At 42.9% G+C, this 13,936-nt stretch overlaps 1 protein-coding gene across 1 annotated transcript in view; it reads left to right on the forward strand.

The window, feature by feature from the left end:
- Window positions 1-13,936, forward strand: part of sptlc2a (serine palmitoyltransferase, long chain base subunit 2a) — a 55,896-nt gene that overhangs the window by 21,714 nt on the left and 20,246 nt on the right. The window contains exons 7-9 of the mRNA XM_039009910.1: window positions 305-410; window positions 4,602-4,821; window positions 5,486-5,612. Coding sequence (XP_038865838.1) covers window positions 305-410; window positions 4,602-4,821; window positions 5,486-5,612 — 453 coding nt within the window. The remainder of the gene's footprint in view (window positions 1-304; window positions 411-4,601; window positions 4,822-5,485; window positions 5,613-13,936) is intronic.

Here is a 13,936-nt window from a genome sequence, read left to right on the forward strand (position 1 = left end):
TATCATTAACATGGATTAAGTATTGGCAAAATGGGTAGAATTGCAGGAAATTAACTTGAGAACTGCAAAGATTTCTCTCCATCCCATGGCAAAATGGGTAGAATTGCAGAAAATGGGAACAACTGGCGTTGTCAGCATCCCCGCCTTTCATTTCATATGGATTGATTTGAGACTGGTTCAGCCAGCAACCAGACAAATCTCGCTTAGGCCCCTCAAAAGGCTAGGGCTGGTCTCTTGTCAGATGTTAATGGTGATTTTTCTGCTATGGAAACTGTAACTGTGTGCTCCTGGTGTGTCTTGTCAGACATGCAAAGTCTGGAGAAGATGTTGAGAGATGCCATAGTCCACGGCCAGCCCAGAACACACAGGCCATGGAAGAAGATCCTCATACTGGTGGAGGGAATATACAGGTAGTCTTTTACATGCTATTTCAACTTTATTTCTGACGGTACAGCTCTATGTGAGTTTAAGTCAATCTGTTTTACATTTTATAAAAGTACAGACTCAGAGCTTCAAAATGGTTTATCATACACTGTAGTTGGATAAACATGGAAAGTTATACTGCTTTGAAAGTTGATAAACTTGAAAGATTTTGCTGAGATTGTCACACTTGCCAAAGAGCTGTTATTTGTTTACGACTATTCAGCATCTTTCAACACCCTCTTAAGCTTTAGCCCCACCCGTCTCCTTTAAAAATTCTGATGTACAGTGGCTTGCGAAAGTATTCACCCCCCTTGGCATTTTTCCTATTTTATTGCCTTACAACCTGGAATTAAATTTATTTTCGGGGGGGGGGGTTTACCATTTGATTTACACAACATGCCTACCACTTTGAAGATGCGAAATATATTTTTTTGTGAAATAAACAAGAAATATGACAAAAAATTGACAAAAAAAACCAAACTTGAGCGTGCGTAACTATTCATCCCCCCACTCCCCCCCCCAAAGTCAATACTTTGTCGAGCCACCTTTTGCAGCAATTACAGCTGCAAGTCTCTTGGGGTATGTCTTTTAGCTTGGCACATCTAGCCACTGGGATTTTTGCCCATTCTTCAAGGCAAAACTGCTCTAGCTCCTTCAAGTTGGATGGGTTCCACTGGTGTACAGCAATCTTTAAGTCATACCAGAGATTCTCAATTGGATTGAGGTCTGGGCTTTGACTAGGCCATTCCAAGACATTTAAATGTTTCCCCTTAAACCACTCGAGTGTTGCTTTAGCAGCATGCTTAGGGTTATTATCCTGCTGGAAGGTGAACCTCCGTCCCAGTCTCAAATCTCTGGAATTTCCCTGTATTTAGCGCCATCCATCATTCCTTCAATTCTGACCAGTTTCCCAGTCCCTGCAGATGGAAAAACATCCACATAGCATGATGCTGCCACCACCATGTTTCCCTGTGGGAATGCTGTTCTCTGGGTGATGAGAGGTATTGGGTTTGCGCCAGACATAGCGTTTTCGTTGATAGACAAAAACAAAATTTTAGTCTCATCTGACCAGAGTACCTTCTTCCATATGTTTGGGGAGTGCCTTTTGGCAAACACCAAATGTGTTTTCTTATTTTTTTTTTAAGCAATGTATTTTTTATGGCCACTCTTCCGTAAAGCCCAGCTCTGTGGCGTGTACAGCTTAAAGTGGTCCTATGGACAGACACTCCCATCTCCGCTGTGGAGCTTTGCAGCTCCTTCAGGGTTATCTTTGATCTCTTTGTTGCCTCTGATTAATACCCTCCTTGCCTGGTCTGAGAGTTTTGGTGGGTGGCCCTCTCTTGGCAGGTTTGTTGTGGTGCCATATTCTTTCCATTTTTTAAAATAATACATTTAATGGTGCTCCGTGGGATGTTTAAAGTTTCAGATATTTTTTTATAACCCAGCCCTGATCTGTACTCTCCACAACTTTGTCCCTGACCTGTTTGGAGAGCTCCTTGGTCTTCATGGTGCCGCTTGCTTGGTGGTGCCCCTTGCTTAGTGGTGTTGCAAACTCTGGGGCCTTTCATAACAGGTGTGTATATATACACTGCTCAAAAAAATAAAGGGAACACTTAAACAACACAATGTAACTCCAAGTCAATCATACTTCTGTGAAATCAAACTGTCCACTTAGGAAGCAACACTGATTGACAATAAATTTCACATGCTGTTGTGCAAATGGAATAGACAAAAGGTGGAAATTATAGGCAATTAGCAAGACACCCCCAATAAAGGAGTGATTCTGCAGGTGGTGACCACAGACCACTTCTCAGTTCCTATGCTTCCTGGCTGATGTTTTGGTCACTTTTGAATGCTGGCGGTACTCTCACTCTAGTGGTAGCATGAGACGGAGTCTACAACCCACACAAGTGGCTCAGGTAGTGCAGCTCATCCAGGATGGCACATCAATGCGAGCTGTGGCAAGAAGGTTTGCTGTGTCTGTCAGCGTAGTGTCCAGAGCATGGAGGCGCTACCAGGAGACAGGCCAGTACATCAGGAGATTTGGAGGAGGCCGTAGGAGGGCAACAACCCAGCAGCAGGACCGCTACCTCCGCCTTTGTGCAAGGAGGAGCACTGCCAGAGCCCTGCAAAATGACCTCCAGCAGGCCACAAATGTGCATGTGTCTGCTCAAACGGTCAGAAACAGACTCCATGAGGGTAGTATGAGGGCCCGACGTCCACAGGTGGGGGTTGTGCTTACAGCCCAACACCGTGCAGGACGTTTGGCATTTGCCAGAGAACACCAAGATTGGCAAATTCGCCACTGGCGCCCTGTGCTCTTCACAGATGAAAGCAGGTTCACACTGAGCACATGTGCACATGTGACAGACGTGACAGAGTCTGGAGATGCCGTGGAGAACGTTCTGCTGCCTGCAACATCCTCCAGCATGACCGGTTTGGCGGTGGGTCAGTCATGGTGTGGGGTGGCATTTCTTTGTGGGGCCGCACAGCCCTCCATGTGCTCGCCAGAGGTAGCCTGACTGCCATTAGGTACCGAGATGAGATCCTCAGAGCCCTTGTGAGACCATATGCTGACACATGCACATTTGTGGCCTGCTGGAGGTCATTTTGCAGGGCTCTGGCAGTGCTCCTCCTTGCACAAAGGCGGAGGTAGCGGTCCTGCTGCTGGGTTGTTGCCCTCCTACGGCCTCCTCCACATCTCCTGATGTACTGGCCTGTCTCCTGGTAGCGCCTCCATGCTCTGGACACTACGCTGACAGACACGGCAAACCTTCTTGCCACAGCTCGCATTGATGTGCCATTCTGGATGAGCTGCACTACCTGAGCCACTTGTGTGGGTTGTAGACTCCGTCTCATGCTACCACTAGAGTGAAAGCACCGCCAGCATTCAAAAGTGACCAAAACATCAGCCAGGAAGCATAGGAACTGAGAAGTGTGTGGTCTGTGGTCACCACCTGCAGAACCACTCCTTTATTGGGGGTGTCTTGCTAATTGCCTATAATTTCCACCTTTTGTCTATTCCATTTGCACAACAGCATGTGAAATTTATTGTCAATCAGTGTTGCTTCCTAAGTGGACAGTTTGATTTCACAGAAGTATGATTGACTTGGAGTTACATTGTGTTGTTTAAGTGTTCCCTTTATTCTTTTGAGCAGTGTATATATACTGAGATCATGTGACACTTAGCTTGCACACAGGTGGACTTTATTTAACTAATTATGTGACTTCTGAAGGTAATTGGTTGCACCAGATCTTATTTAGGGGCTTCATAGCAAAGGGGGTGGTGGATACATATGCACGCGCCACTTTTCCATTTTTTTATTTTACTTTTTGTAAACAAGTTATTTCTTTTCACTTCACCAATTTGGACTATTTTGTGTATGACCATTACATGAAATCCAAATAGAAATCAATTTAAATTACAGGTTGTAATGCAACAAAATAGGAAAATCGCCAAGGGGGATGAATACTTTTGCAAGGCAAAAAGTATTCATGCGAGTCAGCATGGCATTGTCCTCCAAAAAGTAGTCTCTACTTAAACTTTCCGATAGCAACTGAACAATTCAGGGCAGCAATGTTGTCGAGAGCTGTGGCAACACTTTTGCTGCTATCTTTCCAAAAATCTGCAGTAGCAAAGATGATCTTTATACTGACCAGTGAAGCCCCCATTCTGTGATAGATGGAAGCCTGTGACATGACAGACCAATCAGGACTCACCTCTCGGCATGTACAGCCCCACCATTATCTCAGCCAATCATGGCAGTCCAGGAAGGATCCTGTCTTTCTCCCTAGCTCAGTGCTGTCTCCTAGGCTGAACTAGGCACGTAATTTAAAATGTTGTATTCATCTTTACAGATCACATATGAGTTTGTTATTAAGGCACATGAAAGTTCAAGAAGGCCTGCTGGCAGCGGAACATTGTACATGTACTTCAGAGGCAGCAGCTTAGACTGCTAGACCACCCCAGGCCACATGCTGTTTAAACTTCACACTGTAAAGAAGGAATCTACTGGAACTCCCAACACTGGTGCTCTCTCTATCATTAGTCAAATGTACACTATGTGATGTGATGGCTGAAAATGTCCCCTGAAGTGAAGATAGGATACTTCCTCCTCCATCTTTTGTCCCTCTTGTCACCCTCACCCACTATCCTACCCCTCTCCATCTGTCCCCAGTATGGAAGGCAGTATAGTACGTCTACCTGAAGTCATAGCTCTGAAGAAGCGCTACAGGGCCTATCTGTACCTGGATGAGGCCCACAGTATTGGGGCTTTGGGGCCAGGGGGCCGAGGTGTAGTCGACTACTTTGGTCTGGACCCCCGAGACGTGGACGTCATGATGGGGACGTTCACCAAGAGCTTCGGCGCCGCTGGGGGCTACATCGGAGGCAGGAAGGTGAGGAGGATTTAACATTGATTTAATGGAAAAGTTCACTTTTTTTGGAACCAAATCTGTATTTTGGATGGAAATGGCATGTTATAGAAGTGTCCAGACACTTTTGTTTGCGATTTCGCCTGGATTTGAAAAGCGTACCCCACCAGCGATAGACTTCCTCATGCTCATTCAGCAGTTGCAGGGGCACAGATAAAACATGAACAACGGCTCCAAAAACACCCAAATACGTCCTTTTCAAAACGGCAACGCTCTCAGGAAAGTGATGCAGGTCTTTTGATGTTGTACACACACTTGAAGTTGTTCACATGAAATTGTCTCATTCGGAACTTTCCCCGAAAAGGTATGTTCCATTTTGTGCCACTCATTTTATAGCCCGTGCACAAGGAAAAGTATAGCTTGAGTCACACAAGTTTTGAATCACACAACGTCCTTTACTGTTACTAAAACGTTTCAACCACATTACAAATAAATGTTTCAGATACTGTAAATGTACCATATCAATATAAAAATATTACATATTAACAATACAGCAACATTAGAGAGAGGAGGGTGAAGAGCAACAGTGCACAATGTAGATATCTACTTTTATGCCAAGTGTGAAATCAGAAATGTATTGCAAATATACTAACCTCAGAATCGACAATAACATTCTGTTCTATTCTAGGAGTTGATGGAGTACCTGCGTTCCCACTCTCACAGTGCGGTGTACGCCGCGTCCATGTCACCTCCTGTCGTGGAGCAGATCATCGCTTCTATGAAGTGCATTATGGGGGAGGACGGGACGACGCTAGGTGAGTCCGACACGTAGAAACGCAGTAGATAGAGTGAAAAGCTGCTATTTCCCCCACACACACTGATGCAATGAAATGCTATTTTGAAGACATTGCACTGAGCTGTAAAAGGTGTTAGAGGATGTTTTTGCCCTGTGTTTTCTGTTGGCCCATACCATGCTTCACCACAAGGGGGCGGCAGAAGCTTGTTTAAGACGAGCATGGCAGAATGCTCTCAACAGACAAACTTAGTTTCTGGACAGATACAGAGAGAGTGGGGTTCTGATTTACCTCCTGTGTGTGAGGTAATCAGTGTTCTATATTGGTAGAAACATACTGTACTTGCTATACCCAAGCTTGGGTAAACACTGACTATATAGTAGGCTATTTATCAGGTTTTAACTACAGTGCCATCAAATCAAGTGTATTGGTCGTGTACACAGATTTGCAGGTTATCGCAGGTGCAGCGAAATGCTTGTTTTTCTAGCTCTAACAGTGCAGTAATACCAAGCAATAATACATTTGAAAATACACACACAATCCAGAAAATATCAATAGTAATAAGGAAATTAATAAATATCAGAATGAGCTATGTCAGGGACCGGAATATTTGTGTGTGTGTGTGTGTGTGTGTGTCTCAAACGTTTCGGGTAGCCTTCCACCACCTTCCCACAATAAATTGGGTGAATTTGGCCAATTCCTCCTGACAGAGCTGGTGTAACTGAGTCAGATATGTGTTATATATATATATATATATATATATTATCAGTTGAAGTCGGAAGTTTACATACACTTAGGTTGGAGTCATTAAAACTCATTTTTAAACCACTCCACAAATTTCCTCCACAAATTTCTTGTTAACAAACTATAGTTTTGGCAAGTCGGTTAGGACATCTACTTTTGTGCATGACACAAGTCATTTTTCCAACAGTTGTACAGACAGATTATTTCACTTATTGTATCAAAATTCCAGTGGGTCAGAAGTTTACATAGACTAAGTTGACTGTGCCTTCAACCAGCTTGGAAAATTCCAGAAAATTATGTCATTGGCTTTAGAAGCTTCTGATAGTCTAATTGACATCATTTGAGTCAATTGGACCTGTGGATGTATTTCAAGGCCTACCTTCAAACTCTGCCACTTTGACATCGTGGGAAAATCAATTGAAATCAACCAAGACCTCAGAAAAAAAATTGTAGACCTCCACAAGTCTGGTTCATCCTTGGGAGCAATTTCCAAACGCCTGAAGGTACCACGTTCATCTGTACAAACAATTGTACGCAAGTATAAACACCATGGGACCACGCAGCCGTCATACTGCTCAGGAAGGAGACGTGTTCTGTCTCCTAGAGATGAACGTACTTTGGTACGAAAAGTGCAAATCAATCCCAGAACAACAGCAAAGGACCTTGTGAAGATGCTGGAGGAAACGGGTATGAAAGTATCTATATCCACAGTAAAACGAGTCCTATATCGACATAACCTGAAAGGCCGCTCAGCAAGGAAGAAGCCACTGCTTCAAAACCGCCATAAAAAAGCCAGACTACGGTTTGCAACTGTACATGGGGATGAAGATCATACTTTTTGGAGAAATGTCCTATGGTCTGATTAAACAAAAATTGAACTGTTTGACCATAATGACCATCGTTATGTTTGGAGGAAAAGGGGGATGCTTGCAAGCCGAAGAACACCATCCCAACCATGAAGCACGGGGGTGACAGCATCATGTTGTGGGGGTGCTTTGCTGCAGGAGGGACTGGTGCACTTCACAAAATAGATGGCATCATGAGAAAGGAAAATTATGTGGGAATATTGAAGCAACATCTCAAGACATCAGTCTGACATCAGTCAGGAATTTAAAGCTTGGTCGCAAATGGGTCTTCCAAATGGCTAAATGGAGAAATCTGGAAATTGATGAAAGAACGAGATTATGCTCTAAAAATAGCCCTAAGATCTAAATTAGAGCATGACAGACGTAGGTTTACCATGTTGAGAAATAAGGTGATGAAAGAAATCAGACAGGCCAAGGCAAACTTTTTTTATTAACATAATTGGTGAAGCAAAGGGAAATTCTAAACTGATCTGGGAGAATCTAAAAAAGTTAACAGGGAAAGACCATAGTAACACTGCAAAAAGACTAGAAATCATGGTGAATAACAATCTAACACCGGATGCAGTCGAAATAGCAATAGCCTTCAATTGCTACTTTATTGACTCTGTCAGGGTACTGACACAGAACCCCTCCACTGGTTTCTTGGGCTCAGTGCTAGTGAATGACACTCAACCTGTCTTCATCATAAGGGAGGTTTCTGAGTCAAAGGTGAACAAGGTGATTAGCTCACTAAAGAACTCTAAAGCCAAAGATGTGTTTGGGATGGACTCTACCTTTCTTAAAAACTACAAAGAGTCACTTATTGGCCCCATTACTAAGGTCACCAACACATCTATTGGTCTCGGTGTGTTTCCAAGGGTATGGAAGTCGGCCATAATAACGGCCATCTTTAAATCAGGCGACCCTGCTGACGTGAGTAACTACAGGCCCATTAGTATACTACCTGTGGTGTCAAAGGTTGCTGAAAAGTGTGTAGCAGAACAACTGATTGCCCACCTCAACAACAGCCCCTTCACATTACACTCCATGCAGTTTGGCTTCAGAGCGAAACACTCCACAGAAACGGCCAACTGCTTTCTTCTGGAAAATGTGAAGTCCAAGATGGACAAAGGGGGTGCTGTTGGGGCTGTGTTTCTGGACCTAAGGAAGGCTTTTGATACTGTTAACCATGAGATTCTCATCACAAAATTGTCCAAGTTCAACTTTTCCCCTGATGCCTTGAGATGGATGAAATCATACCTTGAAGGCAGAACTCATTGTGTCAGAGTGAGCAATGAGCTGTCGCCCACTCTTAGCTATGATGTGGGCGTGCCCCAAGGGTCAATACTGGGGCCCCTCCTGTTCAGCGTGTACATTAATGATCTGCCTTCTGTCTGTACTGGGTCTGAAGTTCAAATGTATGCAGATGATACAGTGATATATGTGCATGCAAAGAGCAAACAACAAGCTGCACAAGAACTCACTACTGTAATGGTCCAGGTTACAAAGTGGCTCAGTGACTCGTGTTTGCATCTCAATGTGAAAAAAACTGTTTGCATGTTCTTCACAAAGAGGGCAACAGATGCTACTGAGCCAGATGTCTATGTGTCAGGGGAGAAGCTCCAGGTGGTATCCGATTTTAAGTACCTTGGCATCATACTTGATTCCAACCTCTCTTTTAAAAAGCATGTGAAAAAGGTAATTCAAATAACCAAATTCAACCTAGCTAATTTCCGATTTATACGAAATTGTTTGACTACAGAGGTAGCAAAACTGTACTTCAAATCTATGATACTCCCCCACTTAACATACTGCTTGACTAGTTGGGCCCAAGCTTGCTGTACAACATTAAAACCTATTCAGTCTGTCTACAAACAGGCTCTCAAAGTGCTTGATAGGAAGCCCAATAGCCATCATCACTGTTACATCCTCAGAAAGCATGAGCTCCTGAGTTGGGAAAATCTTGTGCAATACACCGACGCATGTCTTGTATTCAAGATCCTAAATGGCTTGGCTCCCCCTCCACTCAGTATTTTTGTTAAACAGAAAACCCAAACATATGGCAGCAGATCTACAAGGTCTGCCATGAGAGGTGACTGTATAGTTCCCCTAAGGAAAAACACCTTTAGTAAATCTGAGAGACCTGTGAGAGCTTCCCATGTCTGGAATACACTGCCATCAGACACACATAACTGCACCACATATCACACTTTCACAAAATGCTTGAAGACATGGCTAAAGGTCAATCAGATTTGTGAACATGGTCCCTAGCTGTGTGTTGCCGCTTTCCATGTCTGTTGTCTGTAACTTGTGAGGTGTGGAAACACTTTGTTGCTTTTATGAATTTTGTCTTGCTGCTTTTTGTTCTATGTTGCTCTGTCTGTATGCTACGTCTTGCTTGTCTTATGTTGCTCTGTCTGTATGCTATGTCTTGCTTGTCCTATGTTGCTATGTCTTGCTTGTTCTATGTTGCTATTGTCTATATTGCAATTGTTTTTAATAACCTGCCCAGGGACTGCGGTTGAAAATTAGCTGGCTGGCTAAAACCGGCACTTTTACTGAAACGTTGATTAATGTGCACTGTCCCTGTAAAAATAAAAAATAAACTCAAACTCAAATGGACAATGACCCCAAGCATACTTTCAAAGTTGTGGCAAAATGGCTTAAGGACAACAAAGTCAAGGTATTGGAGTGGCCACCACAAAGCCCTGACCTCAATCCTATAGAAAATTTGTGGGCAGAACTGAAAAAGTGTGTGCGAGCAAGGTGGCCTACAAGCCTGACCCAGTTACACCAGCTCTGTCAGGAGGAATGGGCCAAAATTCACCCAACTTATTGTGGGAAGCTTGTGGAAGGCTACCCAAAACGTTTGACCCAAATTAAATAATTTAAAGGCAATGCTACCAAATACTAATTGAGTGTATGTGAACTTCTGACCCACTGGGAATGTGATGAAAGAAATAAAAGCTGAAATAAATCATTGTCTCTACTATTATTCTGACATTTCACGTTCTTAAAATAAAGTGGTGATCCTAACTGACCTAAAACAGGGAATTGTTCGAGGATTAAATGTCAGGAATTGTGAAAAACTGAGTTTAAATGTATTTGGCTAAGGTGTATGTAAACTTCCGACTTCAACTCTATGTATATATATTAGTGTGTGTGTGTGTGTGTGTGTGTGTGTGTGTGTGTGTGTGTGTGTGTGTGTGTGTGTGTGTGTACACTCACCTTACTACTGTCCCCCACCCACTCAGCAACGATGGTTGTTAATGCCGTTTTAGTTTCTCTGCTCTGTGCCTCCTCCATGTTCTTAATTGTCAGTAGTTCCCGGGACTTCACGTCCCACTTCTCATGAACGTGATGGGTCGTTGCAGTGATGTATGACAGTGTGTTCATTGACGTCCAACAATCTGTTCAAATCAAATTTTATCGGTCACGTACACATAATTAGCAGAAGTTATTGCGGGTGTAGTGAAATGCATGTGTTCCTAGCTCCAACAGTGCAGTAATATCGAACAATGCACAACAATACACACATCTGAAAAAGTAAAAGAATGGAATTTAGAAATATATAAATATTAGGTTCTTATTGTTCGAGAGCTGGAGCTTTGTAGGCCTACTTGCAGAGTAATCATTGCACAATTTCTCCATCAGTTTTTCGACATGGCATCTTGTAGTCTGTTTCTAGACATGCCAATAGGGCAACATTGAAGCTGACATCTTCTACCATTGACAATGGCTGCAAATCAACTGCGATCATTTCTGTAATCAGCGCTGTGATTTTGCTCACTCCGTCCCTTATCGCGCTGCTGCCAGGAACGGGTTGGGTCTCACGGTGCCTCCCTTTCAGCATTGCACCTGTACTGCCACTGTAGCTCAATTCCACCTCGCAGAGTTTGTGTTTCACCACCTTCTCATTTAACTTCTCTAAGTATTGCCATACAGGACTTCACTGCTGTCTACCCTGTCTCACTCGCTGCCATTTTTATATATATATATATATTTTTTTACTGTTAACGAGGATGCCGTGCGGAGCGCTTCATATCCGTGGCAAATCATTTGAAAGATGCAGATCTCCTCCTACTAACGTTCAGCATTGTGGCGTTAGGTATTTGTGAAATGTTTATTTTACGCTTCATGATGATGATGGTTGGGGCCTGTCAGTGGTAGTTTTGTGATAACTGCACTGTTTTATCAGTTAGGTATTTTTTTCTAAACGTCAACGATCCCAATTTTGTTTAAACGTCACACCCCTAATGTATATAAATATGACGGCGTGTATAGACAGTATGGACAGTATATGAATAGAGACGGTGTTTACAGCAGCAGTTGTATAGGATGAGCCATAACTAGTCTAGATTACAGTATATACATATATAAAGTGAGTGAAACGGTATGTAAACGTTATTAAAGTAACCAGTGTTCAATGGCTCTACATAGGGCAGCAGTCTCTTTGGTGCAGGGTAGTGTACCTGGTGGTAGCCAGCTCGAACAGTGACTAAGGTTCACGGCAGGGTACTGGGCGGAGGCTGGATAGTGGTGACTGTTTAATGGCCTGGACATAGAAACTCTTTCTCGGTCTCTCGGTCCCAGCTTTGATGCAACTGTACTGTCTCCACCTTCTAAATGTTAGTGGGGTGAACAGGCTGTGGCTCCGGTGGCTGAGGTTCTTAATGATTTTCTTGGCCTTCCTGTGACACAGGGTGCCGTATCATTCCAGGGTTTTTCCTTTTTTTTATTACTATTTTCTACATTGTAGAATAATAGTGAAGACATCAACACTATGAAATAACACATGGAATAATTTAGTTACCAAAAAAGTGTTCAACAAATCAAAATATATTTGAGATTTTTCAAAGTAGCCACCCTTTGCCTTAATGACAGCTTTGCACACTCTTGGCATTTTCTCAACCAGCTTCATGAGGTAGTCACCTGGAATGCATTTCAATTAACAGCTGTGCCTTGTTAAAAGTGAATTTGTGTAATTTCTTTCCTCCTTAAAGACTAGGGGGCGATATTTTAGTTTTTGGCTACAAACACGTACCCATTTGAAACTGCCTATTTCTCAGCCCCCGAAACTAGAATATGCATATAATTGTCAGATTAGGATAGAAAACACTCTGAAGTTTCCAAAACTGTAAAAATGTTGTCTGTGAGTTAAACAGAACTGATATTGCAGGCTAAAACCTGAGGAAAATCCAATCAGGAAGTGCCCCTGTTCTTGAAACCTCTCTGTTCCTATGCATCCCTATTGCCCATATAAAGGGATATCAACCAGACTTCTTTTTCTATGGCTTCCCTAAGGTGTCAACAGCCTTTAGACATAGTTTCAGGCTTTTATTTTGAAGAATGAGCGTGAACGACCACATTGCATAAGTGGATAGGTGGGGGCTCTCAGAGTGACTTGTGCGCAAAAGAGAAAGGCAGCCATTGTTACTCCTGGTCCTAGTGAAAAGCCAACTGTCCCGGTTGATATATTATCGAATAGATATTTGAAAAACACCCTGAGGATGGATTATAAAAAACGTTTGACATGTTTCTGTGGACATTATGGATATAATTTGGAATTGTTGTTGGCGTTGTCGCGACCGCTCTTTCCGGTGGATTCCTGGGCATAACGCATCAAACTAACGGAGGTATTTGGATATAAAAAATATCTTTATGGAACTAAAGGAACATTTGTTGTCTAACTGGGAGTCTCGTGAGTGAAAACATCCGAAGATTATCAAAGGTAAACTATTAATTTGATTGGTTTTCTGATTTTACCTAATGCTAGGTGTACTTATTGTTTTGTCGAGCGATCGATAAACTTACACAAACGCTTGTATTGCTTTCGCTGTAAAGCATAATTTCAAAATCTGAGACGACAGATGGATTAACAAAAGGCTAAGCTGTGTTTTGCAATATTGCACTTGTGATTTCATGAAATTATATTATATTATATACCTGTGGCGCTAGGCTAGGCTATGCTAGTCAGCGTTTCTGATGACAATTATCCCGGATCCGGGATGGGTGGTTCAGAAAGGTTAATGCTTTTGAGCCAATCCGTTGTGTTGTGACAAGGTAGGGTTTATATATTGACGATAGCCCTATTTGGTAAAAGACCAAGTCCATATTCAGGCAAGAACAGCTCACATAAGCAAAGAGAAACGACAGCCAATCATTACTTTAAGACATGAAGGTCAGTCAATCCGGAAAATTTCAATAACTTTTTAAAGATTCTTCAAGTGCAGTCGCAAAAACCATCAAGCTCTATGATGAAACTGGCTCTCATGAGGACCGCCACAGGAAAGGAAGACCCAGAGTTACCTCTGCTGCAGGGGATAAGTTCATTAGAGTTACCAGCCTCAGAAATCGGCAATTAACTGCACCTCAGATTGCATCCCAAATAATTGCTTCGCAGAGTTCAAGTAACAGGCGTGAATCTGGCCTTCATGATTGAATTGCTGCAAAGAAACCACTACTAAAGGACACGAGAGACTTGCTTGGGCCAAGAAACACAAGCAATAAATATTAGACCGGTGGAAATCTGTCCTTTGGTCTGATGAGTCCAAATTAGAGGTTTTTGGTTCCAACCGCCGTGTCTTTGTGAGATGCAAAGTAGGTGAGCGGATGATCTCTGCATGTGTGGTTCCCACCGTGAAGCATGGAGGAGGAGGTGTGATGGTGTTGGGGTGCTTTGCTGGTGACACTGTCAATGATTTACTTAAAATTCATGCCACACTTAACCCACATGGCTACCACAGCACTCTGCAG

This window comes from Salvelinus namaycush, chromosome 15, assembly GCF_016432855.1.
Source record: "Salvelinus namaycush isolate Seneca chromosome 15, SaNama_1.0, whole genome shotgun sequence".
Lineage (NCBI taxonomy): Eukaryota > Metazoa > Chordata > Actinopteri > Salmoniformes > Salmonidae > Salvelinus > Salvelinus namaycush.